The sequence below is a fragment of the Stegostoma tigrinum genome, chromosome 2 (genome assembly GCF_030684315.1).
Source record: "Stegostoma tigrinum isolate sSteTig4 chromosome 2, sSteTig4.hap1, whole genome shotgun sequence".
NCBI lineage: Eukaryota > Metazoa > Chordata > Chondrichthyes > Orectolobiformes > Stegostomatidae > Stegostoma > Stegostoma tigrinum.
The window spans coordinates 110,828,306-110,849,970 of NC_081355.1; the positions used below are offsets into that span (position 1 = coordinate 110,828,306).

At 39.5% G+C, this 21,665-nt stretch overlaps 1 protein-coding gene across 2 annotated transcripts in view; it reads left to right on the forward strand.

Annotated features, from left to right (window-relative positions):
• Window positions 1–7,396: 7,396 nt before the first annotated feature.
• Window positions 7,397–21,665, forward strand: part of LOC125446424 (G patch domain-containing protein 8) — a 563,528-nt gene continuing 549,259 nt past the window's right edge. The window contains exon 1 of one of the 2 annotated variants that reach the window (XM_048519990.2): window positions 7,397–8,319. In XM_048519990.2, the coding sequence (XP_048375947.1) occupies window positions 8,209–8,319 (111 nt within the window). In that variant the 5' untranslated portion in view covers window positions 7,397–8,208. The remainder of the gene's footprint in view (window positions 8,320–21,665) is intronic. The other variant, XM_048520008.2, reaches the window with a different exon arrangement.

Here is a 21,665-nt window from a genome sequence, read left to right on the forward strand (position 1 = left end):
AATGCCTGTACAAGTAAAGCTTAACATCCTTATTGTATGATCAATACCTCTCATAACAAAGGCTAACATCATTGCTTGCATGCACACTTGTCCTCAGCATGCTGCAATGTTCTAGTGAATCACAAACTGGAGGAACATTTTATCTTTACAACCTTTAGGCACTTTACAATTATTACAATTTATAAAAAATTATATTCACAATTTATAAAAATTACAACCTTCTAGACTTAGTACTAAGTTCAACATCTTCAATTTGTGATCTCACTCCCACTTTTTCCCTTTCTTTTGGCTTTACTTGTTGCATTCTCTGTCACCGTGTCCTCTTTTCCTCCTCCCACTCCAGTGGGACTGTCTGACTTTCCAGTCTGGCAGTTAGACACACCACTGTTCTGCGATTCTCACATTCTGATCACTTAACCTGCACTATTAGCATCCTTTCTCCCCCAGCACTCCACCCCTCCACTACTGCATAAATGCTGCCCCCTCCACTCTTCACGTCAGGTCTGACGGAGAGTCATCTCGACTGAAACGTTAGCTTGTTCTTTCTCGGATGCTGCCTAACCTGCTGTGATTTCCAGCACCTTTTACTTTAAGTACAGATTCCACATCTGCAATAATTTGTTTCCATAAAGGATAACATCTTATTAGTCTTTTTGATTATCTGTTGTACCAGCTTGATAACTTTTTATGGTGCAAGAATATTTAATCCCTCTGCAGCCTGGAATTCTGCAATCATTGTCCATTTAAGTAACACTCTGCTTTTTCATTCTTCCTGCCAAAGTGAATAAATTTATGTTTTCCTATATTGTACTCCATCTGACAGATTTTTTGCTCATTCAACCTATATATATCTTTTTGCAACCTAGTCTTCGTTATATATGTTTCCATGTATCTTAGTGTCACCTGTAAATGCAGCTACCCTGCATCCCTCCACTGCCCTCATTCAAATCATTGATGTAAATTTGAAGCCCCATCATAGACACTTGCAGGAATCTACTTGTCACATCCTTCCATTGAGGCAAAAATCCATTTAGGCATATTTGTTGACTAGTATGATGATCTGTAAACCCCCACATCATGAGATTTAACTTTTCCAATATCAGTTTCTGTGGCACCTTTTCAAATGTCTTCTGGAAATTCAACTATAGTATGCCAACTGACTGATTCTCCTTTATCCAAAGTACGGTACTTCATCAGAAAAATCTGATAAATTGGTCAAACATAATCTCTCTCCCATAAGCCATCCTGACTCTTCCCAACACCTTGACTTTTTTTCTAAATGGTCACTAATGATCTCTTTAATGATAGTTTATAAAACTTATTCAATATCCTTGAGTTTTGTCATGAACATTGTAAGAGTTGAAGAATGCATCTCACCATTGAATGTTCAAGGCTAACTATAGATGGACAATATTTGCTGGCTTTGTGAGGGATACTCTCATCCCACAAACCAATAAAATTTGAATAGCAGTGAACTTTGTTGTTTATGAGTTATCAGATCAAGCTAAAAATTGGGATTTCTCATGTTGTCCTGTTGTGTGTGAGAGTTTTGAATCAGAACTCTTGTATACTTTTAAGAGACAGCTTTGATGCTGTGATGTTGTGATCCTAGCTGTAATATTTCTATTCTTGTTATTATTGCTTCTCTCATGATGTGTGATAGCTAGATGTGAGGTGGATAGCTGGATGTGGTTGCATGAAGAGACTTAGCAAGCTGTCTGCTTTTGTGTGTCATGCTGTTTCTTATTTTCAGACCATTTTATTGGCTAGCAGCAGTTTGAAAACGAGAGCCTAATATGTTAATCTCTCCTTCTCACTTGTCACAATCCCAGTTAATGTTATAATCAGACTCGTCAGATACCAGACAAGAAACTAGTTTGATCAATCATATGTTGATTTGGTTTGGTTTTATCAACATTGTATCTTACCAAAACTAGGCAAAAAGACATTTATTAACAATAAGATATTTATTAACAGAAGAAATGAAGATAAAATTGAATAAAACCATTTACTTATAAATCAAATTCAAAGAAATTTCAATCCACAGTAAAATTAGAATCCTATTATTTTAGAAACACCCCTTTAATAAATGGAAAAGAAACAAAACATCTTTTGTATTGTGCTCGAAATAAACCCTGGTACCCTACTCAAAATATCACTCATTATACTTACACCTGAGTCTCTGTATCTAACACCCCAATAGGTTTAAGTTATTTGTGACTTTAACTTTTAGAATTGAACTGTAGGTCGCTACTTTCTAGAGATACCAAACATTAACTTCAATGTACTCAGCTTTAAGTGACCTCTTCAGGGTTTTATCCCAATACTTCTGTCTGGGACTACAGTAACTCCTCAATTTAAGGTAATGTAGTTCACTATATGTTCTCTCCTTCTAAGGACCATAGAATCATAGAATCCCTACAGTGTGGAAACAGGCCTTTTGGCCAAACAAGTCCATACTGACCCTCACAGAATCCCACCCAGACCCATCCCCCTATAGCCCAACCAACCTACACGTCTCTGAACACTACGGACAATTTAGCATGGCCTATCGACCTAATCTGCACATCTTTGAACTGTGGGAGGAAACTGGAACACCCAGAGGAAATCCACACAGACCTGGGGAGAATGTGCAAACGCCACATAGACAGTTGCCCGAGAATGGAATCAAACCTGGGTCCCTGGCACTGTGAGGCAGCAGTACTAACACTAAGCCATCCCATTCCTAAGACTTCACAGCATTTCCCCACTCAAAATAACAATTGATACTCATGGCTCGCTCCATAAGCCATGGGTGTCTCCCTTACATTTTAAAACAAAAACTTCCAGAAGTCCCTAACAAATCCCATTATGAAACTGGTCTTCAAAACAATCTAAAATGGTGTACTAATTCTTAAAGCCAGGCATCAAACACTGCCCTAAAATAAATAACCACGGCTACAGAAATACTGACAAGTTAATTACTAACTTCAGGTAAACAGAAAACTCACCGGTTACTAATGCAAAAACATCCAAACTTCCAATAAATAACAGACAGAAACCTCTGCGGTCAGTTAGCTGAGTGGGCTGAACGGCTGGTTTGCAATGCTAACAGTGTGGCCTTAATTTCTGCACTGGCTGAGATTACCGTGAGGAACTCTCCCTTCGACTGAGGTGTGGGGATCTTCACGTTAAACCACCACCAGCCATCTCTTCCTCTAATGAGCAAAAGGCCCTATAGTCTGCAAAGATTATGGTGACTTTACCTATATGTATCTCACAGTTTACATCAAACAATAGATAGCCTCTCCCCATTGGCAAGCCCTCAGCTGTGCCTCCTCAAAATAACACAGTGAAACTTGGATTTCTACAGACCCAAGCCAAAGATTGAGAGGCTGTCAGAGCATGTTGACCCCAGAAACACAATGTGCAAGTATATTGGTATTAAACACACACTGGCACTCATGATCCTTGTTATGGGCAAACAGTTTCACTTTGAGGATTAAAATGTGGACACTGACAACAGAAAGCAAAGTATAAAGACAGACTGATTTTGAAATATCTTTCCAGTATTTCCTGCAAACAAGCCTGTGCAAAACTTAATGCTTTGCATGCCACAGGACACAATCATGAATTTAAAAGGGAGACAAAGACAGAATGTGCTGGAGCAACTCAACAGGTCTGGCAGCATCTGTGGAGAGAAAGCAGCATTAACATTTCGGGTCTAGTGACCATTCATCAGATACTGCCAGACCTGCTGCGGTTTGCCAGTATTTTCTGTTTTTGTTTCACATTTACAGAGATCATTGTATTTTTGTTTAAAAGTGCATTTGAGCAGCCAGGCTTGCACCTTGGAGTTGAATCTCCAATTTTACTGCAAAGTGTTAACACAGCAAGATGATGCTATGAGTGATATAGCCAGCATAATAGGGATAGAGAATGTGTGCCACAAGCTGACTCTCTGATGGTGAGGAGGACCATTGTGCTACAGTGCGTCAACATTCAGCTGCTGCCCACTTCAAGTTAGGCAGCTGCTGCCATCTAAGGTGCTGACCCATCACATTCCTCCAGCTTTAGTGGCTGCTTTTAGTTTTGAACGTCTACTTAACAAATGAATGGAATCCATCGCATCAGGCAAACAAAGCGAATGAAAAGAACGAAGATGCTGACTCTTTGCCTGGAAACTGGAGTGTCAGGACCGTGTGCACAGGATTGACAGATAATTTACAGCTGATTGATAACCTGTGGCAGATAGCCATGATCGCCATGGAACTTGACAGGCTGAACATTGACACAGCTTCCTGACAAAAGATCAGGCTTGTTGAGAGTGGATTAGTGAAAGAAAAATGTTATACATTCAGCTTGCAGGGCAAAAGTTCAAAGGAGGTCTGTGAGAAAGGTAACAAGGTGTAGAGCTGGATGAACACAGCAGGCCAAGCAGCATCAGAGGAGCAGGAAGGCTGACATTTTGGGTCTGGACTCTTCTTCAGAAATGTGAGAAAGGTGTTAGCTTTGCCGTAAGGAACTCGCTAATCTTGACCATAGAACCCACCCTTGCCAACATATGCACACACACAACATACAAACAGTTCTGCAGTCTGCATGCACCTGCTTCTCATCTCTAAAACAGCATGATAGCTTCAGAAGTAACCATGCTGTAATGCTGCTGTCTACTACAGAGGGGAAATTCCAGTTCTTCCGGAACCTTGATCCTGCTATAGTTGAGAGAAGTGAGAGAGAGGACTTTGAATGTTCTAATATCTGCTTGAAATCATTTAACAGATTGTTAGGTGGTGCACCAGAGTGGACTGATTACAACTATGCCAGTCTGCCCAAAAATCCTTCAATACAGCTATTGCAAGGGGCACAAATGAGGGAACAAAAACATGGTCCATCAGTAAATAAAAAAGACTGCTTCCAAAATAAAGGAAGGGAAAGTCATCACCAGCTGCAATAAACTGTTTAGAAATATAAAGGACACTACTTTGAATTGTATTTTAGGAGAACACTGTGACTGAGGAAGCTCTAGGCTGTCCATTATAGAAAAATTATACATTGAACCCCCAGTGGAGGAACCAAACAAAACTGTTCGCTAACTTGCTGTGAGAAAAGCTTCAAGAGCTGGTGTTATTACATCAAGCTGTGGAAACCAGTAATACGGCAGCAACTATATAACCTTCTGTGTCTCTCCTGGAGGGTGCGGATATGTGCCCTGAGATATTCATGCTGCAAAGATTGTGACCCTGTACAAGAAGAAAGATGACCACAGCTATGGAGTCATCTGTATCCTGAGCATAGTGGGGAAAATAATTGTCCTTATCGCTCTTGTCAGACTGAGGATCCTGACTGGACATGTCTACCCTGAACTCCAGTGTGGTTTCAGAACTGGATAATTGACACAAAGCAGCTGTAAGAAAAAGGCCACGAACAGAGAGAACCACCAATACATTCAGTCATGTGAGCAGAGGTGGCCTGTTGTGTTTGGTTACCTCGCTGAGCTGGTATGTTGTTCCGCAGACATTTCATTACACTGCTGGGTAACATCAACAGTGCAGCCTCTGATGAAGCGCCGATGTGTTTTCCCGCCTGGTTTTTAAATTCTGGAGTCCGCTTAGCTGGATTACGTCACTTCCAGTTTTCCTTTGTAGTAGAGTATATATGTTGTCGAGTTCTATGTGTTTGTTGATGGCTTTGTTAAGCTGCAGGTGAAAATTGGTCACGCACTCAAGAAGCTCAGTGTGATCTCTTTCGATGGCAACATGATGGGTGAGGTCATCAATGTAGGGGCAACATTAGAATTCTTGCAGAACTGCAGAGGAGTCAAATAGTGTTGGGTCTTGCACCAACACTCTTTGTGATGTATATTCATTTTGCCCCTGCCATATGCTTTTGGGTCATCAACAGTGGATGTCTCCATTCATATCAGAACAGATGGAAAACTCTTCAGCCTTGCTCACCTGAGATTCAAGGTAAAAGTGTCAGTTCCTCACTGACAAAGGCCACACTGGCATTGCATACCAAGGAACGTGTTCAACAGCAAATCGACAGACTCTGCCATGCCTTTAAACAGTTTGATTTGACCATGAGCATCACAAAGACAATGATTCAAGACTGCCATGCCACAAGGAGTGCCTGAACCACACCAGACAATGTTTAGCACAGAGTTGACCATCAAGATGCAAGTATAGTCTTAAGAGATGGAAGGCAACCATTAGTTCTGCATTTGATTTTCACATTGTTTACCTCTCAAGAACTAAAGGCAAAATATTGCAAATGCTGGATATCTGAAATTAAAAAAAATAGAAAATGCTGGAGACACTCAGATCTGGCAGCAGCTGTAGAAGAGAAACAGAGTTAATATTTTGAGTGCAAAGACTATTCTTCAGAACTGAAGTCTCTCTGAGAAGCTGCCAGTCTAGTGCAAATGTTCCCTCTTGTGGGTGAACATGTAATAGAATAATGATCAGCAAATTTGTGTGTGATGATTATGAAGACTGTTACTTAGGTCGTGACTCCAGTGTTTGGTGATCTGTTTGAATTTGTTTTGTTTTGCCATTAATGCTGAATTTTCTTTGAGGACTGATACTCCTAGCATGCAGATGATGCAAATAACTTGTTACTGAGATTTATTGTTTAACCATTTCCTTTGCAAATTGTAAGAATTAAAAATATGAAACAGCATTGTGCATTTTATTTTAGTCAATACTTTTGCATTTTCTGGGCAGCTCAATAATCATGCTATCAAATGTAAGCCAGAAATCCATATCAACTACTTAACAGGAAGCTTTACTCAAACAAAATACCAAAGTGTGAATAGATCCTGTGCATCACATCAATATGGGACATTTGAGAAATGACAGTAGATTTATATACTGAACAGAATGTTCCTTTCAGTGCCACTGCATAGAGATGACGATTGTAAGTCTATGATCTATATCATTTCCATATCTAGAATGTTAATATTGTTATTAATCAATGCATCATAACTGTGCATGTAAGAACTACTATAAGAGTTTGATACACATACAGGGATTTGACAGGATGGAAAATAATTAATGTTATAAACTTGAAAGGAGTTTGACAGAGGTGACTTGTACATTGTTGAGTTCCTTCATTCAATCAAAGGGTTCCCTATATTTACAGTTCTTCAGTGGTTAAACGTTACACACTTCATAATTAACATGACATTTTGGCAGTGTAAACAACAACAGCTTGTTTAGCTCATCTTATACTAAACTGCAGTTTGGTTGGTGTTTCATTAATTACAATTCCGAATAAAATAACTGAGATTTCTCTTTTCCCCGGATTCATCTCAACAATCTGAAGCTGCTTTGGTCCAGCCTGCTCCCTAGTGGCACTGTTTACAGCAAATGAAACAATTCAGTTAAATGCATGTTACTGAGGAGAATGGCAGTAAGACGATAAAGTGATTGTTCTCTGTTTCCTCCTCTTTATACCCTATTTGGAATTGGATTGATCATTCTCGCAGTCAGCTGGGGGTTGCTGCTACTGCTATTACTGCAGCTTGATATCGAGCCAGAAAGGAATAAGAAAGGTGTCAAAGGGAAAGTGGGCAGAAAATAAGCAAGCAAATTCAGGCAGAGGAAATGGAAACGAGGAACAGACGAAAGGGAGAAAACTAAAAGTCTTGGGAATAAACAAAAGCTGGAAGAGTTCGAAATGGTTGCAGTCACTTCAGGCTGAGTGCTGTTGATTGGGAGCTGTCATCTGTAGAACTCTGCTTCCAGTCTGTTCCTGTTAGTGCCTTGTGTGTGACAGTTTCTGGGTTTGCAGTCCATTTGTTCCTGTACCTGGCTTTTGAAGGCAGACTGCAGTTTGACTGAAGCCATGGAAAACTGGTGGTGGTGTGTAACAGGGACTTGGTTATCACAGACTGCTCACAGCAAGCTCTTTTGTCGGTTTCCTATGTAAACCAGTGGTGAACTGCTGCATCTGTCAGATGGTGTGGATTTTCCTGTCTTGTCCGAGACTGAAGATTAGCATTTTCACGTGGTCTGCATTTTGGGAAGTGCATGGATTTGCAGGCTCGTCATTTAATCATCGGGGCCGATGGATCGCCTGTTGGTGTTATGTCTCTGCCTGGCGACGCCGAAGTAAAACAGTGTCTAGGTTTTGCCTGATCGGGTTCCTGCATTCACTTCGCTGTACGGCTGCTGAATTCCCCCTGCTTATGTTAACCCTCTGTACGTTTGGGAGACACATAACCTTATGGCGTGCTATTACCTTGTGATCAGCTCAACGCATCTCAGCAATGGGCATTTTAGAAGCATTAAAGGAGTTTTTAGAGGTCCTCTGTGCAAGAATGGGAGTGAATCACTGGTAAATTTAATACATTATTCTTTCCTGTTAAATATGTGATAAACTTTTTTTTGCTTAGCATTGTTACAATTGCAACATCTGGTTGTGTAAATTGTGCCCTTTGCGGGGGAGGGGGAACACGCAGTCACCGAAATTAATTTTTATTCTTTGCAAATTGAAACTGATCCTTTTTCTTGATATGGATAAGGCACTTTGGTTTTCGGTACTGCTTTGATGTGTGAAGAGACGTGACGTGAAGTAGTTGGTGCAGGCAGTACATGTAAATGTATAGCTGAAGCGTAGGAATAGGTTTAAGGCTCTGATAGCCCAGAAAAGCCGGTGGAACATTCATTGAGTTAATTGGAACGGCCGCCTCGCTGCATATCTGTCTATTGAATCAGATTAATCCTGAATAGTAAACTCACTTTTGCAGATCAATTAGTTTACATTTCCAAGCACCCCTGTGCTGCGAGTTATTTTGCTGCTGCAGATATAATTGTGTTTTTCAAATTGCCCGTCTGTGTTGTCCATGTAATTTCCGTACACATTTTCGAACCTAGAATTAAAGTATCTATTTCGACTGTGTCAGTTGAGCAATTTCCATTTCGAATGAAAAGGTGCAAACGACCACCCACGGTAGATTTTATTGCAGCCTGAATGCTCTGAAAGATTCCTTGATAACATTTATATGTTCCTGACAATATTCACGCGGCGTGAATGTGAGAAGTTGCAGTGAAGTATAAATTGCAACAATGTTGCCTTTGGAAAGTGGAAAAGAAAGTGAACTTGCGTGTGTGGGAGAGAGAAACAAAGTATTTCTCTTGCAATGGAAATGTCAATTTAGATACTCCGGTATCGATTTAAACGAAACACTTGTTCATTTCCGGCGTTTCGGTCCTGACTTTTTAATCTGTCGACTCGGTTTTTGGGAGCTCTGAATGGGGCGCAGGAAGTGGAATTTGACATTAATGTGTTTGGCACTCACGAAAACAAAGTCCACATAACTCGGTTGAATTCCGGAGCTGGTTTACTCAGAGTTATATGATAACCGATTCGGTCGTGCAAGTGTTCTTTATTGCCAGTGTCAGTTTGTATTATGTGACAACTGCAGTGCGATTGATGATGAGGAAGTTGAAATTCCCACAGAAAAATGTCGAAAATTGCCACATTTAATTTGCGTCTGTCACTGACTCAAATTTCGAATGAGATGCGACCACAATTCGCCCTGTGACTATCGGTAAAGCACCTTGTGTTTCTGTTTATGTCAGGATTTGGAGTTTAAGATGCCTCTAAAGGTTCTTACATTGCTGTCATCTTAATACAATCACGTAGAAATATAATGTTAGTTTTTGTTGACTGAATTTGTTATGAGGGTAAAATTACAGACGAAGTGGGTTCATTTCTCTAGCTTTCTGGAATTTATTGAACTGAAAGCTTTCCAAGTCCAAGCCAATTTGTTTCAGAACTCTGGAAGCATTCCTCACTTTCGTAGAATGATGGTTTATGAAAAAAAGGAAAACAGTTTAACATCTGAGCCAAATGTCATTGTATTTTTGTCAACGTTCCACAAATAACTTAAAAAGAGCCTGGCAATTATTTAGAAAGCCAGTAAATAGGGCAAAAAAGGCAACATTATAGATTAGGTTAACACAAACTTGCCATTAACAGTTGTATAGCTGAATTTCCTAAATACTTGCCTTTATTGTTAACGAACATGCATTAATCACTAGCTAACTAAAATTGCGATGTAACTCTCAACATAAATCTAAGAATGCTGGAAATCTGAAATAAAAATAGAAAATGCTGAAAACATGTGCAGGCCTGGCAGTATCGGGCGTGGGAGCAGGGTTAACATTTCAGATATTCTTCAAAACTGGAAAGTTATATAACTTTAACATGCTGCCTGACATGCTGAGTATTTCCAGCACTTTCTGCTTTTATTTACAGGCAATCCACTATTCGGGGTCAGATTTTTATTGCTGAAGTAGCCTACAGGTGTAATTATTTTATTATGGTCAACCAAAATAACGATGTTGCGATTGCTGATTAATCTTGTATTTTGGTCTAATCTAAGTAAGTAATCTGTTGTGGTTGTGTATGACCCACTTTTTCTGGATGCGCTACAGCCAGCGGAACAATATGTAGTGTGTATGAATGTATGTATGTGATTTATAGGTGTGGTGGAGTTGGTGATGGGAGGTGGATGCTATGGGTGAGGTTGTATGCAGCAAAGATTGCTGTAAACTGGGATGGAAAAGAGCACTGTTCTGAGTAAGTGATATGCATTTGGGAATGACAGGAAGAAATTCCTTTTGAAAGCTGTAATAGGTTAGAACTTATTGATATGATGCACCTATAAACCTAATACAAATACAGTTATGTACACAGACATATAAAATGCAGATGCTGTCTCTTAAAAAGAAGTACACTGCTTTTCAGTAATTCCTCTGATTCCCTTACTGTCCTCGTTTTTGAGCTGCCCAGCATCTCAGTAAAGGTGGAAGGTGAAGTGATAGTTTGTTTATTTGGTCTCCATTCATGCATACTTTTATCTTGTAGTTATTTTTATGTCATCCGCATCTGGGTGATTTGTATGTTCCATCATAACAAGAGATAATGCCTATCTAGTGTATTGCCAAATAGTGAGGCTGGCTTGTACATATGGCATGTAACTGATCTGTTCAAACTATCAAAGCCAAAACTGTACAACTGGTCTGGCAGCACTGGTAATGTCAAAGGAGACTAGATCTGATGTTGCCCATGGACAAATAACCTGTTGATACTCCTAATCAAAGATCATTAAGTGTGGTAATAAACTGGCAGAGTGGATGATACACAGTGCTGGTGTTCTATTGTAGAGTGAAAATCTGCAAGACGTGTTCATGATTGAAATCTAGTATCGTTTGATACTGAAATATCAATATTTCTTTGTGTTGCAAATTTTTTTCTTGGAGCAACCCATTTTCAGAGTTGAGGAAACATCCTGTTGAGATTAATCATTAAATTGACTATCTATTTCATTGTTGCAGTGCAACATATATCTCATAAATTTGTTGCGTATAACATTCAGATTGATATCCTAAATTTGAATTTTTTTCTGCATTCTGTTAACTGTCATCTGAAAATACTCTAAATTATAAATGACAGCAAAGATTTTCTTGTCCTTGAGACTTCACTGAGTATTCATGTTTGAAAGTTTATTAGAAAATCATTGCCTATATTTTAATGGAGATGCTATTCATGGATTAATGTTGTCATTAGAATAATGAGAAAAAGAGTTTTGAAAATCTCATATTCAAAGAGGTCAATTTTGAAGATTCATTTAATTTTGAATCTCGTTTTAATATTTACTGTAAGATTTTGTACTTGACCCTTACCCAACCTCAGGATGTTCCAAAACACTATGACCAATTTAGTAATACTTTAAAACTTTAGTTGTAGAGCAGCTCAAATTGTAATCCTGGTGGTAACAATACAAAATGTATTTGAAATAAAATTCAAATTATTTAGCAGCACTATTTCAGTATAAATCTTATTCATTACTGTATAATTTATCCTGTGAAGCCAAATAGACATATGGACCATATATGATGATGTGACTTGGCTAACAGGATTTATGAAGCATTCTTCTTAATTAACTTCCAATTTTTATGGAAAATTGTAATTACAATGTGTTTTGTTTGGATTAAAGATACTGCAGCTGAGCTTCTGCAGTAAGCTGTAGCCTTGTCCCATTAAGCAGACTTCATGATGTTACGGTGACAGATGTTGCATTGAAACAATTCTGTGTCCACTGAACAAATAATAAATATAAAGCTATCATATAAATGGTACAAATTAGCATTAAGAAAAATGTTCCTCCAGTGGTGTGAAAGTAACTTTTGGCATTTTAAAAAAAGTGGTGTTAACCAAACAAAGTAATTACACCTGATATGGAACTAGATATGAAACAACAAACAGTTTAAAATTTCAAACTCGTCTAGGCTAGGTGGATTTGAGCTTAAAAATATGCCTGAACATAATATTACCCTTATTATGTCATAAAGCAGAATAAGGAACAATATCTTTTTGATTCTACAGCAAACAGATTGTCTTGTATTGGAGTATAGTTTTGAACCAATAGCTTTATTGTATTAGATTTCAAGGGATTTCTTAATGATTTCAATTTGATCAATGAATAAGATGTTATCGATGCAGAACCTTTAAGCTCCATGATCAGTTTCAGTAGCATCAATGACTGACAATATGCCTGCATGTGAGTAACATGAGAAAGAGAGCATTGGGGGAATATTGTTCAAATCTACATTGAATTTTGAATGTTTGAAAATTTTAGATTTTTCAGATTACCTACTTCTGTTTCCACTTGAAGTATAACCTAGCCTTAGTGAACTGGTGAAAAAGCATCTGGTTGGAAGATTAAAAATTCAGTGGAGTAAGTGGTCTGCTTTAATCATGAGACTATCATAGTCTTCCCCAGTCAGTTTCGTCATTCACTGACATTTAAATTTGAGATTAGTTTCTTAGTGGTTGAGTAGAATGGGCATGTAAAATAGTTACACGGTAAGGCTAATTATATTAAAACGAAAACCTTCACTCCATCTTTCGATCCTTGCTAACTGCAAGCCAAATTCTAACTTGTGTTTCAGGTCGAAAGACCTTGAATATGCTGTGGACTCTGTGCTCAATTCCATCTCTTCCAGTCTTCCCTGTTCATAAATCTTCTGTCTGATTTCCACCTTGTCAGAGTTCTGAGCCTACCCTGACTAAAGTTGCTAATGGTTTTCTTATTGCCTATGACTGTAACATGTTTTTTTTTCGAGTTGCTCCAGCATTTAGCATGTTTAACCACGCCATCATACTTCGCTGATTTACGCTGTCTGCATGACAGTCTGTATTTCTCACCTGTTTGTCCCAATAAAGCAAGCACTGGTATTTGTTCTCACTTCTGCACAGTCATTGCTAGAGTTTCTTTGCTCCATGTTTGGCAGCTGTGCCTTAAGTTGCTTTGATCCTAAATTCTGGGATTCAGTTCCTAAAAGTCTCAGCTTCACTACTTCTCTTCATTTATGTGCCCCTTCCAGTCTTTCTCTTTGGCCAAAAACTGAGTCATTTCTGTCAATATCCTTTTTAATATGTGATGTGTCAAATTTCATTTGATGATTTTCATTTGAGTTCTTGGAGACACGCCACTACGATAATGCACTAAATAACTATCAGTGGATGAGTTTTACCATATTCCATCATCAGTTCATGCAACCCTCAAAAGCCATGTTCACAGACAGACTTCAACAATTCCTCCTCATCTCAGTTCTCAGAGGTCATCACTTCACTCTGAGGCTGTTCTCTTGTATCTTAGTTACTCGTACCAGTGGAAGCATCTTCTCCAATCTACTCTATCTAGGCCTCTTAATGTCCTGTAAGTTTCAATGAGTTCGACCCTTATCCTTCTAAATTCCATTGTTGATAATAAGTGATATAAATAGGATCATTCCACCTTATTCATGTTGTAGACATCATTACTAATGGTGGAAAATTACTGCTATGTCTTGAAGAAGGAAACGAGAAAGGAGATAGTTAACAGTAGCCTGCAGCCCAGAGTTCAGCTTTGTTTGTAACTTGTGACATTAGAGGGTACATAACCATTAAATACTTGTGTTATCGCTTTCACTGTAGACACTTCTCATCTGTCACAGGTCATTGAAGTTTTTCTATAAGCAGCACAGGATCATAGCTGTAAACTCTTTTATTGAAAAGAATTTGTTACTGTCCAAGAGGCAGTCTACTCACTGTTCTTTATTATTGGCTAGCAATAAAGACAACCTCAACATGCAAAGTCTGCTGGGTATATAATGGCATACTTTTGTCTTTCGTTTGCAACTGTGAGTGAAAAATATTGAAATAGTCTAGAGAGCCTTGAAATTTTCACATTCCGCAAAACCTGCCCTAATGGATGTGAATGATAAATTGGCACCAAGACTGCTGACTTGAAAGTTGTTCTGTGCAAAAGTTTAACATCACTAAGAATTGGGCTGAGATCACTCAGTCAGTTTGTGGTATTTAAAAATAAATCTACAATTGTCAGAAAGAAACTTCATATCAAACGATTGATGGTGCTCAAATTTGTTGCGTGATTAAGCTTCCATGAGCTGTGTATCTCTAGACTTTAAATTACATATTTCAATCCGTAAAAAAGATATTTTTCACACCTAAAATCACAATTTAGTAAAATGCTTACACATTCTTATGTGGTTGGAATAAATTGATTTACTTGAATGGCAATTTTGCTATTTATAACTTGTAATTATACAGAGCTAACAAAACGTGACATATATTCGGAAAGCTTTGCCATCAATGCTTGTATGAAATCTCTTTCTGTGGAATTTTGTTTTTAATCTTTAGGTGCACATTGAGTTTCTCTAGTGATGCAATCAATAGTCAATGAGCCTGATGTCAATGGTGAGCAACTTAGTGGAAGGGATCATGAGGACAGGATTTACATGCATTTAGAAAGGCAGGGGCTGCCTAGAGAGTTAAAATGGCTTTGTGCATGGAAAAACTTGTCTCACTAGTTGTAGAGAACTATAATGTGTGGGTTGATAAAGTACTTGAGGTTAGTGGTTATGCTAATTGTGAAAATTTAGCTTCCTTTCATTGTTAATTTTGGTAACTCTTCTGAACAATTAGCATAGAGTTATATAGCACGGAAACAGACCCTTTGGTCCAACTTGTCCATGCCGGCCAGATGTCCTCAACTGACCTAATCCCATCTGCCAGCATCTGGCCCGCATCCCTCTTAAACTTTTCTTATACATGTATCCATCCAGATGCCTTTTAAATATTGTAGTTGTACCTATCTTCACCACTTCCTCTTGGCAGCCTGTTTCATACATCTCCACACTCTGCATGAATAAGTTGCCCCTTAGGTCCCTTTTAAATCTTCCCTCTCTCACCTTATGCACTCTAGTTTTCGACTCTGCTGCCTGGGGAGAAAGACCTTGGCTATTCACCCTGTTCATGCCCCTCATTATTTTATAAGTTTCTATAAGGTCACCCCTCAGCTTCCTTTAATCTAGGAAAAAAGGCCTCAGCCTATTCAAACTCTCCCTATTGATGAAACCCTCCATCCTCATGACATTCTTGTAAATCTTTTTGGAACCCTTTCAAGTTTCACAACATCTTTCTGTAGCAGGGAGACAGGAATTGAACACAGTATTCCAAAATGGTCTAACTAATGTCCTGTGTAGCCACAACATGACATGCCAACTCCTCTGCTCAATACACTGATCAATGAAGGCAAGGGTACCAAACACCACCTTCACTATCCTGCCTGCCTGCAACTCCACTTTCAAGGAACTATGTACCTGCATCCCTAGGTCCCTTTATTCAGCGATACTCCCCAAGGCCCCTAAACAGTGTAAGTAAAGTTACTAATGAGACCGTAGACCACAAGATATGGGAGCACAATTAGGCCATTCAGTTCATGAAGCCTACTCTACTATTCAAATATGGCTGATATATTTCTCAGCAATGTTCTCCTGCCTTCTCCCAGTAACCTTTGATCCCCTCACTAATCAGGAACCTGTCTGTCTCTATCTTAAATACACTCAACAACTTGACCAACACAGGCTTCTGTGATAATGAGTTCCATAGATTCACCACCCACTGATTGAAGAAATTCCTCCTCATCTCAGTTCTCAAAGGTTATCACTTCACTCTGAGGCTGTTCTCTTGTATCTTAGTTACTCGTATCAGTGGAAGCATCTTCTCCAATCTACTCTATCCAGGCCTCTTAATGTCCTGTAAATTTCAATGAGTTCGACCCTTATCCTTCTAAATTCCATTCAGTGCAGACCGAGAGTCCTCAACCTTTCTTCATATGACCAGCTCTTCATCCCATTCTTATCAACCTCTGCTGATCACCCTCCAATGCCAGCACATCCTTCCTTAGATATGAAGCCCAAAACTACTCTCAATTTTCTAGCTGTAGTCTGACTAGAGCAGTACTAACTCAGATTTGTAAGGGCACAAAGCATTGAGTAGACAGCTGTATACCCTGGATGGAGCACAGTTGCTTTATTCTTCTTCTTGCAGCAAAGGAGTCAGCCTGTCTTGAACCTCCCGAGGGGGCTGACCTCCACAGCCACCTCCGTCCAGGCTGCCTTCATCAGTTGGGATGGTTTCCTATTGCCATCCCAAGGGAAGCAAAGTTCACTTCTTTGCTGAAGAGACTTCAGGAGAATCTCTAGAGAGGCTTCACGAAAGTATGTCATTTTTTTTTTTTTTGCCTGGTTTCTGACATCTCCAGGCCTGGCTGGAGGTGATGAGCAGAGGTTGAACAATGCTCCTGGGTTGTAAAGAGTGCTGTACTCTCCAGATGCTTTTTAAATTTGGAGTTCAGGCGGTCTCGACAAGACCCAGATCTTCCTGTCCATCTGTTCACTAAAAAAAATGGTGTTTCAGCCGTGCAGTGAGTTGACAAAAAAAATGCACAAGAAAACCATCCTATTCCCGAGAAGGTGTACTTACAGCTTTTAGGCCCACCTGCACACTTAGTTAAGAAAAAGATACTATCCATGCTTTGCGATTTTTACCAATTTGTATTTTGGTAAATAGTGGATGCTTAAATTGATGCAAATTTATTAAATGTCAGGTTCACTGCAGATTGTCCAATTTTCTTCAATGTTACTGCATCAGATGTGCACCACCATACTTTGTTTCCTAGATGAGCATGGCCTGCCATTGAAATGGTCAAGTGTTGAAATGTCAATTCTCAATTACCTTTCTTTTTAATTAACTACAGTAGTTTTTTTTTGCTTGCAGTAACATCAGTTGGATAATACTTTAACCTTGGGGTTTAACTATTAATGTAGATAGACTTGTAAATACAAAGTTTAAACACAAAAAGGATGAAGACTGAGAAATGTTGGTCATTAGTGCCTGATATCTGGGATAACAAGAGTGACATACATGATTTGTGCACACACTGGGGAACATGAATTGTGCTCGCTGCCAGATTGGTGAGTGTGTGAGTACATGCAAAGTGAATGTCTGCCACAAGTATACAGAGCAGGCAGAACATAATATTGAAGACTATACAGTGTTGAGATGACATGTCATTCATGGTATTGAAGCTTGATGCTGCAGTTAATGCCTTCTCTTAAACTTAAGACAAGTTTTGAAGCAAGATGGAATCCTCCTTTCTCCACCCCACACTTCCTATGTAAAATGGTAAACAACAGCTACTAAAATTCTGCTAGTGTTTGGATTTTTTAATGGATATTTCTAATTCTGAAAGTCAAAAATGGAACGGTGTGGCTCATTCTATGGATGTTTTTGTTGACTTCAAGGCTTCTGCCCAAGCCAGTTGCTCCCAGACATGGATGCGCAAGTTTTCATTTCTCATGTAGGGAACATAGCATAACTTGGAGGATGAACTGAGGCCACACAATCAAGGCGAGGGAGGGAGGGGTGGGAGAAGGGCTCTTACCAGGAAGCCATATCTGCCCAAGGTGTTCAGGGAGCAATGTCCTTACTAGAACTTGGATAAAGTACAATACATGAGATGTCGTTATTGAAATATATTGCCATGTGTAATTACAAGAGCAGGACAATGAACAAAATACTAGGGCTGTTAATGTCGCTACAGCAATGAATATTTATGTATCTGGCTCTATCCTGTCTGGAACAAGACCTTCTGTAATATCTCACAACTTGTTGCCCCCCGTTGCTGAGGATTTCTAGTTAGAGATTCTTCTGCAGAGACAAGTAGGCAACGTGAGTGTAAGATTTAGCTAAAATTGCAGACTTTCCTGTGGTGCGGGCTGCCAATTACTGCATACCCATCACTTTGCAGCTACTGCTGTGTGTCACTTATACAAAAGGAATTCCAATATCTAGCTGGTTTGCGACCATGCGTATCAAATAATACAGGGCAATAATATCCTGAAAACATTAGTGATGCTTTCATTCTGCAACAGTTCACTGTCAGGTGCATTTGAGCCACGGGAGGAAAAAATAAGCACAAGGCAGAAATTGAGTAACATGGGGACTCTACCAAGAATATAGCTCATGATTTGGGTGCATAGCCCATGAACTGGTCCATATTATGCATGTAATGAATACCATGCTGCCACATAATAAATGACAGAACATATTATCAGCATGTTGAAATTATGTTTCTCCTATGTGAATCACTCTGGACAGACTCTCCTGATTGTGGCAGACCAGTTATCGTGACTGTTATGTTCTATGTTCTGTGTTCTACTGCACGCTGCACACCTCCGCCAATGAATAACCTCTATCATTCAGCTTAGTTGCAGAGATGCTTTATATTTACATGTAGTATTGTTTAGAGGAATTTATGTAATTTGTGTTGATTCCAGGAAGTAACTATTTGTTCTTTTGAAAAACATCTCAGCATTGTATTTCCCAAGCACATGTATCTGTAAGACTTTAGCGACAACCATGTATGATTATTAACTTACTTGACCAGCCACATCAGAGTATCAGAGCCCTACGTTCTACAGTGTGCTTTAATTTGTCCTCTTGCCTTCTTGTAATAACCCACTGGCCAAAGTTTGTTTTTCAGAGAGCGAATCTCTGCAAAGAAGCCTGCTTTCTTTTCCTCTTTAGAGACACAGAGAGAGCGTGCAAGAGATTGCATGTGATATTTTTTTCCTTTGGAGATACTTGGTACGTTAAGTATCTTTACATCTCTATTCCTGCATATTGAAGTTTTGTTTTGATAATAAATCAATAAACGTGTTTTTAAGAGAAATCATTTTTGCTTAAGACCTGATGTAGATAATATAGATGATATATTGGTCATCTTGATAATTACAAAATGTGTTTTTATGTTTTGTTATGACAGCTGGAGTGGTGAGACTGGAATGACAGTGCTCTCCTCCAGCCTCAGTCACAACGCCACACAGCAAGCTACTGGGGAACAGACATGAGCAGCAGGAAGAGAAAGGGAAAACATAACAGAACCTGCCCTTTCAGCTCAGGATCACTGTGGCTACCTTATCCAGCAGTTATACCAAAAATCCTAAGCTAAACTGTCCAGTGTCTTTCTTATCCTTTGTCATTGGCCATTGTATAATCTACTTGGCCACAATGGAAAAGTAAAAACTTTAACAAAATAAACATTCCAGCAAAATTTATAAATAAAGTGATACTGCAATGCAAACAAAAGTCAGCTATTCAACCACGTACATTTCTTAGAGATGCTGCTTTTATAGTGCTCCTGGTGTCTGGTATTTTCGGTCGAAAGTTGATGACTTGCAGGAGGAGATTGCCATTGGTTGTAATGAGTTACTTTGTGCCATTCCGTCTTTGGAAGGCTCTGTTGTAGACCGAACCAATATGTCACAGATGGCAGTCAATCTGTGCTAACCAGTTAACAGGAAACAACAAAGGGCCCTGTTGGAATACTAGGAGAAGGACGTCAAATAGAAAGCAAAATAGTGCTGGAAATTGGAAATAAAATCTGTAAATACTAGAGCTTTGCATCAAGTCTGGCAGTATCTGTGGCGAGCGAAACGGTGAATGTTTCAGGTTCTGCTTCTGCTTTAGTTGTGTCGAACAGGCTAACATCTATATAACCCCCATGCTGTATGGATGTGCTAATGAGCAAAATCATCTGTTTGTGATGTTGACTGAAGAAAAGATATCAGTCAGGTTATTGGAACAGCTGCCCTGCTCTTCTTTGAAAAGTATCCTGGGATCCTTTATATCCATCTAAGTAGGAAAGTGGGACATCCATTTAATCTCATCTGAAACTCATGACCTCCAATAGTACTGTGTTCCTGTAAGTGCTCAGAATGTTCCTTTGCAATTTCTTCCGAACAATGAAATGTTTAATTGGTTCAGCTTCTGTCACTTGCTTCAAACCCAGTTGAAGTTCAGTGTGATGAGCTGGAGGCTTCATAGTTCACAGCTGAAAGTAGTGTTCATGAGACCAGCAAATAAGCAAAGTTTTGTTTTTGAAAAAGCTAGATAGTAGAAATCAAAAGCTGCCCAATGGTGGATCCTCAGGCCCCTATTGTACTCCCTGTACACCCACGACTGTGTTGCCAACTTCCTTACAAACGCTATCTACAAGTTCACTGATGAACCACTGCAGTAGGACAGATATCTAACAACGATGAGTCAAAATACAGAAGGGAGATAGAGGGCTTGGTGAAGTGGTGCGAAGAGAACAGTCTCTCACTCAACATCAGCAAAACTAAAGAACTGATCATTGACTTCAGAAAAAAAAAGGACAACATGCCCACATGTACATCAACAGAACGGAGGTTGAGAGGTGGAGACTGTCGAGTTCCTCGCAGTGACGATAACCGACAAGCTGTCCTGGACTTCCCATGTGGATGTGACAGTCAGGAAGGCACAATAAGGCCTCTTCTTTCTCAGGTGGCTCAGGAAATTTGACTTGTCCATAAGATCCCTCACAAACTTCTACAGATGCACCACTGAAAGCAGACTGTCTGGATGTATAACAGCCTGGTATGGTAACTGCTCTGCCCAGGACCATAAGAAACTATAGAGGGTGGTGTGCACAGCCCAGACCATCATGGAAGCCAAACTCCTAGCTGTGGACTCCATTTACATAGTTTGCTACTGCAGAAAGGCGGCCAACATCATCAAAGAATCTTTGCAACCTAGTAATGACCACCTTCAACTTCTTCCATCAGGCAGAAGATGCAGAAGCCTGAACACAATCACCAGCAGGTTCAGGAACCGCTTTTTCCAGGCCATGATTTGACTGATGAATGGACTCTGTTGCCTCAAATAATGCTGATCTTGCTCTCTGTCTAGATCTTTATGATCCGTACATTCTTACTTGCTGTGATCTGCGTGTACTGCTTGTAAACAAAGCTTTTAACTGTACTTTAATACATGTGACAATAAATCAATCAAAAACAGAAATTGTTGGAAAAACTCAGCAGGTCTAGCAGTATCTGTGGAAGAACGGCAGAGTTAACATTTCGGGTCCTATTTTAGATACAGTTATTACTGTACCAAAAAAAGAATGAGGCAGTGGCAATTTCAGCCCCTAGATGCTGCCTCCTAGATGGGTCCACAAATATGCTGATAGAGTTAGCTGGTGCTTCTCTACTGGAAACATTTGGCTCCAGACTGTTTACAACCCTGTGCCAACTTGGTCTGTTTTCCTCTGGGTCACTGATTTTGACTTTGAGCGCAGGCTGTCAGACTTCTTTAATGATTTTTGTGTATGCATACTTCTGTAGATTTCAGATCGGATCAGTGAGATACAATCTCTACAGCAGGACCCATGTGTGACAAGACTCTTCCATGCCTTCTGTGCTGCCCTTGTTCCCTGCTCTGACTGCAGTACACTCATGCCT